This window comes from Poecilia formosa, unplaced genomic scaffold (genome assembly GCF_000485575.1).
Source record: "Poecilia formosa unplaced genomic scaffold, Poecilia_formosa-5.1.2 Scaffold152, whole genome shotgun sequence".
Classification (NCBI taxonomy): domain Eukaryota; kingdom Metazoa; phylum Chordata; class Actinopteri; order Cyprinodontiformes; family Poeciliidae; genus Poecilia; species Poecilia formosa.
Window position 1 is genome coordinate 1,378,818 of NW_006800091.1, and position 13,835 is coordinate 1,392,652.

General features: G+C 35.8%; 1 protein-coding gene across 4 annotated transcripts in view; it reads right to left on the minus strand.

The window, feature by feature from the left end:
* Window positions 1-13,835, minus strand: part of arhgef12b (Rho guanine nucleotide exchange factor (GEF) 12b) — a 45,655-nt gene that overhangs the window by 13,526 nt on the left and 18,294 nt on the right. For 2 of the 4 annotated variants that reach the window (XM_016677281.1, XM_016677280.1), the window contains exons 1-15: window positions 13,236-13,361; window positions 13,062-13,133; window positions 11,520-11,618; window positions 11,384-11,433; window positions 10,437-10,494; window positions 9,455-9,705; window positions 8,541-8,645; window positions 7,775-7,900; window positions 4,123-4,221; window positions 3,929-4,039; window positions 2,055-2,153; window positions 1,922-1,964; window positions 397-502; window positions 182-319; window positions 26-58 (exon numbers count right to left, since the gene is read on the minus strand). In XM_016677281.1, coding sequence (XP_016532767.1) covers window positions 26-58; window positions 182-319; window positions 397-502; window positions 1,922-1,964; window positions 2,055-2,153; window positions 3,929-4,039; window positions 4,123-4,221; window positions 7,775-7,900; window positions 8,541-8,645; window positions 9,455-9,705; window positions 10,437-10,494; window positions 11,384-11,433; window positions 11,520-11,618; window positions 13,062-13,133; window positions 13,236-13,287 — 1,442 coding nt within the window. In that variant the 5' untranslated portion in view covers window positions 13,288-13,361. Of the gene's footprint in view, window positions 1-25; window positions 59-181; window positions 320-396; window positions 503-1,921; window positions 1,965-2,054; window positions 2,154-3,928; window positions 4,040-4,122; window positions 4,222-7,774; window positions 7,901-8,540; window positions 8,646-9,454; window positions 9,706-10,436; window positions 10,495-11,383; window positions 11,434-11,519; window positions 11,619-13,061; window positions 13,134-13,235; window positions 13,362-13,835 lie in introns of those variants that run through there. The other 2 variants (XM_007563888.2, XM_007563887.2) reach the window with 1 other exon arrangement.

Genomic DNA, 13,835 nt, shown 5'->3' on the forward strand with positions numbered 1-13,835 from the left:
GAAAAGAAAAAGTCCCTGATCTCACCACTTCTCCTCTTCTGAGGCTTGAGTCGTGGGCCTGCAACACCACACACACACACACACACGCACACACACACGCACATGCACACGCACACATACATACACATTAAGGTCTGAGGATAAATGAGTGTTTTTTTAGAGTTTGCACTCAGACACTCACAGGATATCCTCAATCTTGGCGAGGATGTGTTCTGCACAGGCGCATTCCTTCTCCAGCGCCGGCTGGTCCTTCCCCCGCTCCAAGTCCAGTTTGGACAGCTCGTCTTCAGCCAGGGTCAGACCCATGCTGCGCTTCTGTCTGCAGCGCAAAGACCACCGGTTTAACTCCTTCTGTGTCTCTGAGGGAAACCTTTCCATTTCTCCTGCAGATGTTACCTGAAGTCCTCCAGGTTCTTGAGCAGGTCTGACAGAAGAGAGTCTTGTAACACCTGAGTGTATTGTTTACACAGATCCTCTGGGATCAGCTCCAGTCGTCGCTTTTCTAAAACACAAACAACCAACAAGAACTGTCAACAGTCACATCAGTCAGGTTGTACTTTCACAGAAAGAACTGGTGAGGTTAGAACGTTAAATGCAATTTTTGGGAAGACAATGCACTCATCCATTAGGGAGGCAACATATTTAATCAAATATTATGTAAAAGTCAAATTTTGCACATTTTTGTACTTTCGTTTTGGACTCCACTTCTTCTAAAAATAACCAAAACTTTAAAAACAAACAACACCCAGCCATTTTTTGGCAATAAGTTAATGTTTTGAAGTGAATGTTTTGCACTGTCACATAGCAACCCAAGTCCAGCCCCATTAACTAGTAACACAAGCTGAGCTACAGTATGTTTGGTCAGCTGTTTTTACAGATGTATGTGCTGTACAATGGCTGCTGGAAAAGACAAGTGTTTAATTGTTGACTTGCCATACAGAAACCACTTACTGCATTCTTGTGTGTTGTGCAGGAGGCTCCATTTCTGCTTTTGTAAGATGTACAACTGTATAATTACGCATCTGTTGCAGGAATTCTCACGAGCGAGTGCAAATGTTGAGCTGGGGTATGGTAAGTAGGAACTTGGATTTAAAGTGGCAAGATGCTCTAAAACATCTCATTCTGAAATGAGCTCAACATAAGCAGAACTGAGCAGACTCAAATCTCATTGTCTAAGAATGATTTTCTGCAAAAAAAATGTAATAAACATGTTTTGTGTAGCCCATAGATCTACCCTAACTTGTTCAAGGAAGCATCATATGTCTCCTTTAAACTCCAAAAAGTTAATTTATGATTTACCAAGGGGGAATTACAAACATTCCAGTTTTTTGCAATTCTGCAATCACACAAATAAATGCAAAAATCAACAGAGCCACACAGTTTTCTTCACTAATAGATAATTTTGATATTATTGCAAATTTTCCACAAAAATGATCAAAAACATTGGATTTAAGTGACAGCTAACTCCCACCTGCAGAAGGCAGTAGTTCTTACTTCTGCTACACTGCTGCCTCAGCCCTACTTGATGTAACTTATAGTCTGTGATCGTAATGGAAAGTGACCCATTTAAGTTCTTTAAAAATGTCTGTCTGCTTGTTATTTTCTCATCTTTTTTCTTCTATAAGTAGATTTTGGAAGAGGTTTTAATGAGTAAAAAATATTGCAAATATTTCTAAAGTAGAACCACAAAAACAGTGATTTTGATTGCAAAACAATCACAAAAAAGCCTGGAAGGACTTGCATTTTGTAATTACTCAGCTTATTTTTCTCTTATACAGAGGAATCCAGGTATTCATGGGGTTACCACAGCTGCCACTAAATACCTAAAATCCAAGAATACCTAAAACTCTAAAAAAGACTTGTATAGTTTAAACATCAGATATTTTTTAATATGCGTTATATTAATGTTGGGTTCCCTTACCTAATTCTGATGCTATTGTTTCAGGAACTGGTACTTTTAGATTCTGGAAAAGACAAAAATGTAAATGAGTAAGAATTATGTCAACAATCCAGATAATTAAAATAGAAAAAAGGAGAACAGAGATTAAACTTACTGATGTTCTATCTAAGAAGAGGGAGTGGAACTCCATAAAGAAGCGCCGACTCTCCTTGGAGCTGGTTTGTTTGTGCATTTCTGCGTAGAGATAACAAAGCTGACGGGGGAAAAAAACACTGCATGAGTTTTAATTTATTCCACTTTCCAGCCTCAATTAAAAAAACACATTATGTTGTCAGGAAGTAGCATTTCTCCATTAATAATGGTCTCCCATAAGGCTTTATATATGGTACACTTACTTTTATAGGAAAATTTTAGTTCTTTAAATATCTCTGTTTAATTTGTCAATCCGGATTTTGTTTTCCAGTAATAAACCCTGGAATTTAAAAGGTGTAATTCACACATTAATCTGAACAGCAGGTCATATTTCTAGATTCTACCAGAAAAACACATTTCCTGTGTTCAGGAAATGTTTTAATGTTGACAATTTGTTATTTCAATTTAAATCTAAAATGCTATCAGGTTGTTAGTTTTACTCAGGATTTGGTTACATTATGTGTACCTCTTTATGTTTAAGCATCACAAAGTCATGCTGCACACACAATACTTTTAAAAATGTTTTCCATTAGTTATGGAGACCCAAGATGATATATATGGATATCAAAAAATATTATAATAATTGAAATTATTTAGTCACACAAATTATACATAATTATTAAGGCATTTCTGTAATCATTTTCCATTCATGGTGCTATATTCAAACTGCCACATGATTGGTCAAATCCCTCAGCAGTTTACCTGCAAACCAATCACCTTGTAAAAATCAGTGTTAGACCTGCCCATTTTAAAAGGTTAGGATGACAGAAACTCATAATATTCTGCAACACAGTTTTATAAAATTATGATATTAATAATATTCTATCCATCCATCCATTTTCTGTACACCATTGTCCCTAGTGGGGTTGGGAGGAGTGCTGGTGCCTATCTCCAGCTAACGTTTTGGGGAAGAGGCGGGGTCACCCTGGACAGGTTGTCAGTATGTCGCAGGGCAACACAGAGACAGACAGGACACACAAGCATGCACACACACCGAGGGAGAATTTAGAGAGACCAATTAACCTGACAGTCATGTTTCTGGACTGTGGGAGGAAGCCGGAGTACCCAGAGAGAACCCATGCATGCACTGGGAGAACATGCAAACTCCATGCAGAAAGACCTCGGGCCGGGAATCAAACCCAGAACCTTCTTGCTGCAAGGCAACAGCTCTACCAACTGCACCACTGTGCAGCCCATTAATAATATTAAGAAATTAATTAAAATTATTATATAAAAAAATTACAAATATATATCTACATAAAACTTTGGTGTGCAGTGAAGATAAATTTAGATCTTTTTTTTCATATTTACTTAGTATTTCACAAATTGATTACTTGTTGAGTATTATTGATCTACTATGCACAGTATTTATTTTTAGTCTTATTAAATTATCACATATATTCATATATGAACTTATTTAGTCATTTATTGGTGATCAGCATGTGGATGGAAACTTAGAAGTTTACAAACAAACATTGCAAATTCTTCATCAAGTTCCTTAGAAGGTCTTTGGAAAATAATGCAAGATATTCAATATAAAACACCAAGAAGCTACAGAGAATTAACATTATCATTTCTCTTTCCTTTTCATTTCAGAAAGGCTGTAGGAAATTAAAGTTTAAGGTTTTGAAATTTGTTGGCATGGAGAAAATCATTAGATTATTCTTAAGAAAAGTTTTTCTAAATCATACATTTGTCGGATGAATTACCATTTAATGTTCTACCTCTGTATGGCTTAATTTTATAATCAATTATTAATATTATTGTCAATATTCTGAGTAAATAACTGCACTGTCAAATAATAGGTAAGGCAGTGATCTGTGTTTATGAACGTACCAGAGGAGCAGCCTCGAACTGGGACACCACATGATGGAGGAAGACAGCCAGATGAGCCGGTCGAGACTTAAGCAAGTCAATACTCTGAAAACAGCTGCACTCGCCGTTAATCTGAGGTCAGAAATATATTCATCAGATAAGCATCATGTGGTTCATTTTCTGTGAAACGTAAAAACAGGTTGTTAAAACTTTACCTGTTCTTGTTGATAGTCAAAGTAGTCGTCCTCCGCTCCAATTATCTGGGGGTTTAGGGTGTATGGAGGGCTTGCCACAGAAGAATGAGGACTGGAGTCCTAATTGACAGATTCAAGAAGAAATGCCGGGTTAAATATTGTAAAACACACACACAAAAAAACAAGACATTCAAAAACAATGGGCACAAGAAGGTTGCATTATACAACAACTTAAAGGTTTCTTTGTGGAATTTTTAGGTTACTTTCCACAACTTTTTTCTGAATATTGTAGGTCACTCACTTTCTGAAATACAGTGGTAACTTTCCAACAATTTCCTGGAACTTGAAAATGCATCCATTGATCTTACAGGTTACTCTCATCAAACTGCAAGTTTTCGATCTTGAACCAGTTTTAATTCTACAAAGGCCAAGTACATGGTTCTATTTCTGGAACGACAACAGTTGTTTTTCTCCTAGCAGGTTACTTATATTTCACATTCCCTGGTATTGTAAATTACTTTCCAGTACGCTCACATAATTTGTAGGACATTTTCTAAACTAACAGATTGTAGTTACTTTCTCATAACTTACAAGATACTATCCAGAATTTTTGCTGAATGTGCAAGTTACATTTTGGCCTTAAATATTACATCTTAGTTACTTTCCTTTAACTAACAAGTTACTTTCCAGAACTGCACACACGTTATATTCCAGGTCATTTGCAGAACTTGCAAGTTGCATTCTGAACTAAAATGTTACATTCTACTTATGTTCTTATAATTTACAAATTACTTTCCAGAACTTCATGGTTATATATGTTCACTCAAATTGTGTTTTGAACTTCATGGTTACATCCTAGTTCCTTTCACATAACTTACAAGCTACTTTCCAAAACTTATGTGTTATATTCCAGAACCTTTGAATAACTTGCAAGCTATATTCTAAACTAAAAGGTTACTTTTTACTTACTTTTATGTACAAACTTAGAATGTTTGCTGAACTTGCTAGTTACATTCTGAACTCACAGGTCACATCCAAATTATTTTCTCAAAACATTAATGTTACTTTCCAGAACTTACATGTTACAGTCCAGTGTGTTAGCTAAACTTGCAAGTTACATTCTGAACTAATAGGTCACCTTCTAGTCACTTTTCCACAATACATAGGGTTCCTTCTAGGACTCAAAGCTTTATTTTATAGGCCATCATAATAATGAATGGATTCTGAGGATATCTGGAAAACACAGACTACATTCTGTAAACCTTAGGCACTTACAGGTTTTTTTTTTATTTTTATTTTTATTTTTTACCAAATTTACCAGGGACTAACAGGTAACTTCATGACATTTACAGGTTACATTCCAGGACATTGAGGTTGCATTCTACTTACTATCGCATAACTTGAAGGTTATGTTCCAGAATTTTGTGGTGACTTTCAAGGAATACATACATTAATTGATAGAAATTATCAATAGCTTGCAAGTTACTTACCAAAAGATTACATAACAGTAGTTTTCCAGAAATGTACAGTAAAATATCAGGAATCTAGCATGTACATTTTGTGGGACTAACATGTGAACAAGATGTGAGGACTTATAATGTTTTTGCTAACCAAAACTCAGCTGTTTGTGTTATTTCATTTGAAGTAGAAAAAACAAGTTTTAATGTCTCCATAAAACTTTCATGTCAAATTCAGAATCTTCAGTGGTTTACAGTTTAAGACAATGAGTGACTTTCAGCAGCACAATTTTTTGGTTCAGGTTTTTCTTATCTTTTATTGTTATAAGTTTTTTTTCCTAAAAGACAAATAAGTAAGGAGAGTTCCAGAATTTAAACTTTCAGACCTTTAGGTGTACTGGCCACCCAAGCCACTGTTTTTGTGTGATTATGTATTGTTGCCAGGGCAAACCCAGGAAAATGATTAAGCATCAGTCTGAATCACTCTTATCCCACTAATCTCTGCTCCTAATTGTTGCTGCTGATGTTTGAGCTGTAGCCTTGCAGAGCAGAGTTGCTGTTTCTTTTGGAGCTAGGCAGTGTTTGATCACTTCACTGGAGCTGACTAATTAGGGCACGCTGTGGGCTTTTCGGAAGGGGAGTAGGCTCCCTAGGTCCTGCTTTTACAGGAAGTGTGTAAATATGCAGAAGCAAATAGTACTTCCCTGGAGATTTTATGGGAACTTTCAGTTTCCTGATGTTTATATGCAGTCTGTACTAATGGCCGTCATCTAACTCTATCTGACTTTCTTCTGCCTTTCTCAAATGGCCATACAGTATGTTGCACATCTTTCTGTAGATGTCAGTAATTTACATTCCTAAATTGAAGAATTAGTCGGCAACCAAACTATCTAAAGTTGTAATTGTTGTAACATTAAGCTGAATGTTTAAATAATATTACTTTTTTGAGTACCACAGCAGACAGAAGTATATTATACTACTCAATAAAGCACACAACACTAAATTAATGTAAAAATATCTGCTAAAAATTATACTCAAAAGATTGAAGAATTACTGTCGCATTTTCTTTTTTAATTGCTAATGTTAGATTGCATACAAGGAGCCAACTAAAAATGGCAAGTCCACCAATCCTATAATAACATGGTGTATTTATACTACATTCTTTATCACAGGTGTAGTTATTTGTTACTGGTGGTTTTCCATAAACCCCAATTAATAAGCCATGTCTGTTGCACCTTCCACTTTTTTCCATCCACTCAACTTTCAATGAGTATGTTATAACTTTTCGCAATATTAAAATGTTCTGAGACATAAAATTTAGAATTTTTATTATCTCTAAGTCGCAATCATAAAAACTGTATTAAATAAAGACGTCATGAACCTATTTATAGATGAATTTCACTTTCTGAAATGAGTGACAAAAAACATGGACAGAAATGACATTTAAGTTTTTTTTATTTTTACGTTGGGAGACATTAATCAATCATGTATTAATCCTCAGATTCCCTGAAATCTAAATAAGCTGCTGGTGGCCACACCTGCAACCTCAACATTTACACTTGCAAGTGAAAATGGCTGCAAACTGATGAGCATTTATATAACCGTACATCTTTGAAAAGCAGGCATGGAGCCTCCTGCACAAACAACAAGAATGCAGCAAGTGGTTTCTGGATGGTAAGTCGTAAGTCATCAACAAAATACTTGTCTTTTCCAGCACCCATCAGTATGTGTAAGCTCATGCAGTGGTAGGACCTGCTGACCAAATGTTGTGGAACTCAGCGTGGGTTGCTAGGTAACAGGGTGAGTTCCACTGGGGTTGCTAGGTAATGGGAAGTGCTTTGCTGAGGTCGCTAGATGGCGGACAGTGCCTGCTAATTTTTTATATTAATTGTGGAAGGTTTTTGAAACGGCTCATTTTCCAGACGCCAATAAACATTACAAAACACAGCTGGGTAGTTTTTTAAGCACTTGGGATGTTTTTAGAAGCAGTAGAGATCCAAATGGGGAAAAAATGTGCAAAATGTGAATTTTGTAAAATTAAAAAAATATATACTCCAACTGTTGTTGAATTCCCTCACTAGCAACTCACCCTTAAGAAGATTCTCAGTAATACTGAACATGTATTTTCAAAGGTTTATTTTTAAACTCAGAATTGGGTTAAGATGGAGAAGGAAATGGGAAATGTGTGTATGTAGGTGTGTGTGAGTAAATCTTACAGTGTCAGGAGCGTCTTCAGTGTCAGGGGACGAGCAGAAATTCAGGTCATCCTGTCGGCTAACGTCTGGACTCTGAAGTGGCGACTCTCTTTTTCCAGATGCCTCTGGAACGGGAGTGCTGTGTGTCTAATGCACACACACATGTATCACCACACGTAAAAAACACAAGAGCTGAACCCAAGTGATTGTTTAGTCTGGTGCTGAATACTGGGAAATCCCCCAGAGATTGCTAAGTAGGACCATTTCTTCGCTAATTTTAGATGCAGTAATAAAAGGTTTTTTATGATAAAGGAGTTTGTGTAAGCAGTGTTTCGCTTCAGAGGGGCTTCAACTACAGCTTGTGACTAACATTAGTTCTCGGCCAGCAGAGGCACGTTTTAAAAAAGTCACGCTTTAAATCTGTAGCAGAGATTGAATCACCAATGTGCCTCTGAACTTTGTCCATAAAATACTTCAGTGCAGAGCAAGAAAGAGAGTGTTAATATATACAAAAAGCATTTTTTTTACATTTTATTTAATCAAGAAATTACTTGATGAAAGACATTTTAAATATCAAACAATAAATAAAACGGAAATAAAAACCACACACAAACAAAACCATAAAAACAAAATTCTCCTTCAAAAATTACTACTCAGAATGAAAATTATTAAGCTCATTTTTATTTATCATGCCATTAATTGATTAATTGCTTATTTATTGGGACAGGCTTATATTTACATACTAGAATATGTTACTGACTTATTTCCAGTTAAAAGCTGTACTTACAGCACTGCTGTTGGTTGGCGACACTTCTTCACCGGTCTGTTCCTTCAGGAGAGTCCCATCATCTCGCTCGTCTTCATCACGAATCCTGGACCCTGATGTCCCTTCCTGAAACATCAACAAGTCTCAGGTGAAGCAACAACCTCCACTAATGTCTAATATGTGTTGTCATTTGTTGCCTGAAATTCACTCTCTCTCCAGAATTTATTTTATTTAATTTAGATACAGACAGTTGCTTTTTTTCAGTCTTTACAACTTTATAAGTTGTTCTATTTCTGTTTCATTTCGTTCATGATAGGTCAACTATATTATTCAGTTGTAACTGTAGCTTAGTTGGGTGACATCAACTTCATTGAGTAATAACAGTGCAGTAGGTTTGTAGCAGAGTTGGATAGTAACTCTGTTACATTTACTCAGTTGTATTTACTTGAATAACTTTTTGGAAAATATGTATTTTAGCACAAATAAAATCACACATGACTAGGTTTGTTCAAGCAATAAGTCATTTAAAAACATGCCATGCCATCATCCTCCAGCGACTTTCTGTCGTTTTCTTTGTCTTTTCTGCCAGCAGTAACATCTAGTTGTTGATCACATGACTTGTGTGATGTGAAAAAAGTGTTTTCCTTGAGGTTTTATGACATACACTAATTTTGATGCAGCCAAACCTCATCCTAGTGCAAAAACTTTTTATCGAAAAATGTGTTTTTTTTTTTTGTTTTTTTTTTAAATTGCCATATTTCCATCAAGCAAATTAATTTTCATAATTCCAATTTGCACAGTTATACGGTGAACAGAAATGCAGCTACAGTCATACAGTTACCTAAAACAGATCTAATAAATAGCTCTTATTGTCACGTTTATCATTGTCACAATAGTGCAACCAAATATTGAGATAAAACTAAGTCCATATCAACCTGAGTACTGTCTCTGGGTACTCTGGTCTGTGGTTTTACACCATCAGACAGAGTGCAGTTATTGTGGTTCTGGGGGCTCCCACTCAAAAAGCTGCTCCGCTCTGCGCCGGACAGTGCAGGTGAGTTGGGGGTTGAAAGAGGAAGAGGCATGCTGACTTCTTCATGTTCTTCCTGCTCCTGCGTCTCCTCCAGGGGCATTTGGGAAAGGCCTGGAGGCCTCCCTAGCACCGTCAGCGCTACATAGGAACCCGCTGAGAGACAGTGAGGAAAACATCTGATTAAACCTTTAACAGTTAAATGGCTAAAAGAAGTATATGTAACTTGCTGCACATTTAAAATGAACAGTGTCTATATCGTATCACATAAAGTGGTTTATATAGCTGCAAGGTGCTGAAGGTTTTCTACATGCTTAAATATATTTGAACTTCTCAGACGTAACTGAATATTTAGCATCATACTAAGAAATAACTGGATCTGTTTGTTTGATTGACTTATTTCTAAGAATAGTTTTTCTATGGAAGTGGATTAGGGCCACCAAAAAAAATAAAAAAAATAAAAATTCTAACTTTGAGTTGGGGTTTTTGTTCTGGAATTCTGACTTTAATCTCAGAATTCCAATTCTGTGTCAATATATGTCAAAATCTAAATAAATAACTAAATATTCTCAGGAATATGTCAATTATTTTGTTGGTGAAAGCCTGTCTCAAATTGATTTGGTAGACTTGAGTATTAAGACTCAAATAGTGCATAAACCAGTTAAAAGTCAGAATTCTTTATTTTTTCAGTGGCCCTAATCCTCTTCTGTATTTTTCTTGAAGGGTCATCATAGAAGGGAAATAACAGGATAAATAATAAACAATAGAATCAAGTTTACATAACATAACAAGCCAGTTATCACATCATAACTGTTTCTTTAACCACATTTCTAGCAAGTTTATAATTTACTTGCAAGAAAATTCACTAATAGGAGACGTATACTTACATTTTATTAACTTCACAACCTCTTTGTGGTTTGAACGAGTAACTAAAGTCCCGTTAACCTGTTGAAAAAGGAAAAACTAAGAATTAATTTCTAAAAGTGCTGACTCTGATGTGCATGCAGATGCATTATTGATGCAATTACACATAAATCAAATAAAGACATGCTATAGATTTTAGCATTAAGCATATCAATGGAATAAAAAAGCCTAGACAATGAGGCTGTTTTGTTTCTCCATTCTTGTCCAAAGTGACATCATTTGAGGTGGAAATCAATTATTTATGCAACCTGTTGAATAAAATAACCTGCCTCAAAGTTAATCAAAGTCTCTGACTTTGATTAGCAAAAACAATTGAATCAAATGAGGCAACATTTAGATTTTAACAAAAAAGTGTTTTGAAGAACAGAGCTCAGGTAGGTTCATAAAAAGTTTAATTTAAAGAAAGAAAGAAAGAAATGCTAATTTCTAACTTACTTTCAGCATTTTAAACAAGTTGTTACTGGGCTGAAATATCAAGAAAAAATAAATAAATAAATAAAATCCATGAAACTAAAAGTAATGATTGTATTATGTTTGGACACTAACTTATAAACAGAGTTTACTTAAAATTGGTGAATTCATTAAAAGGTAAAAGCACAAAATGGTGGAAAAGTGAAAACAGTCCTTTGTTAGGCTAACAACATTAATACAAGCTAGTGCTAATTTATTTGGTTTCTAACTGTATTTCAGTATTTTATATAAGCTGCAAACAAATGAAATAGAAATTAAACAAAACAACATTAATAACTATCTGAAATGCCTAATTTGATTGAAGCCTATTTTGACACACATACAATGTAAATAGTTTACTTGGGTTTTCTAAAATCATCTATCCATGATGGCTGGGGAGGAAAAACCCTTTTTAGAACTTGGAGAAGGAAAATGGCTTAAAGTGACGCATGACGCCCACCTTAATGATCCGGTCTCCTGTTTGGACACCGGCTCTCATTGCAGCTCCATCTGCATCAGAAAAACAAGCAAAGTGAGAGACGCTGCTTTTATAAATGTGCTGTAATAATGTTTGTCTACATCTCTTCCAGCCTTACCTTCCTTCACCAGCTGCACAAATACAGGGTTGTCTCCACTAACTGTCAGACCAAAGCCATTTTTATCTCTTTGGATAATCACACAGCGCTGGACCAGACCTGCCATTTTTACGACAAAAGAATAAAAAAAATTGGAACAAATGCTACAAAAGCCTCTAAAATTAAATTATAAATTAAAAAAAATCCATCCTGGATGTAGCTGAGATCCCTGGTTTTTTGTCCCTGTGGTCTGATGGTGTTACCGATTGGAAAAAAAGAAAAAAAAGAAGAAAAAAAACTCTGCAGGAAATGACAAATCAACAGCCTGAAACAAACAGAGCTTCAGAAAGAGCAGCAACAAGAGCCACCGAGGATCAATCCGATCATAAACTGGAAGATGTTAAAACATCATTAGCAGGTGAGTTTTACACTGACATGCACTGAAGAAAGAAGTTTGCTCAAAAATCAACACCTTCAAGGTAGACTTAAACTTTCAGCTGCCTATGTGGATAAGCTAAATATCCTATTCTAATTTCTCTAAAAAGAAAAGAAACTTGTTATTTTACATTCAAACCTGAACCGTCAAAGACAATATAAAAAAAGATTGCAAAGTCGCCTTTTATTACCTGCATAAAAGGCCAACTTCTTGTTAGGACTAGAGAAACTTATCCAAGTATTTATCTTTAGTCAAATTGATTACTGCAATCTCGCCCGGAACGTTAGCTGGAGATAGGCACCAGCACCACTCCCGACCCCACTAAGGGACAAGGGTGTAAAGAAAATGGATGGATGGATGGATGGATGGATGGATGGATGGATGGATGGATGGATGGATGGATGGATGGATGGATGGATGGANTGGATGGATGGATGGATGGATGGATGGATGGATGGATGGATGGATGGATGGATGGATGGATGGATGGATGGATGGATGGATGGATGATTACTGCAACAGTGCCTTCACAGATCTGCCTAGAAGACCTTCAGTTGATCCAGAAAGCTGCAAAAACCATTTGAATTTTGGGATCTATAATCTCTTTCCCATTTAGTTTTCAAAAATAATATTTTTTTTCATCTGTGAGAACTTCTGAGCTGACCATTTTGGCCCATGTGACAGGACGTTTGGACACCCCTGCTCTAAACATTTACAAGTCTGCTGATAAAAAGCAAATGTCTAAACTTCCTTAAATCTACAATATAATGATTAAGAAAATATTATTTAGACAAACTAGAGCAACTGAAGGATTTCAGTTATACAGACTCCTGTGAGAGCTGAGTGGATAATTGGTTGTCTTCTGGACTCCATGAGAAGCCTCAAGACTTCAGGGTGAACAAAAGGGCAGGAAGGATTAATGTCAACCCAGTAACCCAGGCAACCACCCTAACAACGGGGCCAACACTTACAGCGTCTCTGCACATCTGCACAACAGCCTCACAGTCAAATACTGACAGATTATTCATTTCATTATTCAAACTAAAGAGACGGTGGGAAGAGTGCAAAGAGCCAATTCTTTAAAGTGAGCCGTTAAGGTAGAGTACAGAGATATATTTGTGTCTCACCTGTTGGGTCAAACTCGTGTTTAAGAGGATTTCCCATTCTTTGTGTTTTTGTCTGTGAGAATGCTCTGGGTCCTGTGAAGAAAAGAAGACAGATGAGAAAGAGAGAGAGAAAAAAAAATCAATGACAGAAACGATGTTCTAATTTTTTTTCCCAAATTAAGGCTGTTTTCACACCTGATAGTCCAGTGGACTCGGTTTGATTGGGGACCAGAATCACAACATTCATTACATTTTCAGCTGTTGTGGTTCACTTTTACACTGCACTGCACTGGGTTTGGTTTGTTGATTTGATTATGCTGTTAAAAATCTGTTTCCAAGTGTTTCCAAGAAATTAGAACCTTATTGCACTTCATCCACCCTACATTGAAAGTGAGTTCAACCTTTCTATCTTTTAAATGATGTAATTAGAGACACGTTAAACAGTATTACAGTAACAATTTAAATGCATGCTATATCTTGAAATGAAGTTCCCATAAAACACTAGTTTTATCATCTGTATAGGTACTGCAGAAAACAACACAATATTTACACATTTTTAAAGTTTTGAATAATTCTTAGCAGAACAGATTTACAAAGATTTTTCTGTGTCATGAATATATTTTCTAAAACAGCTTTAGCTTAATTAGTACTCTGTGTGTTGTTCTTTCAACAAATGGTCTGCTTTAGAGTCTGTATACTCATTTAACGATTCATAGATTATTACATTAATTGACAATTATTTTAACAATTGGTTTGTCACAATTACACAGATTAATCATTTCAGTCCTACAAAAT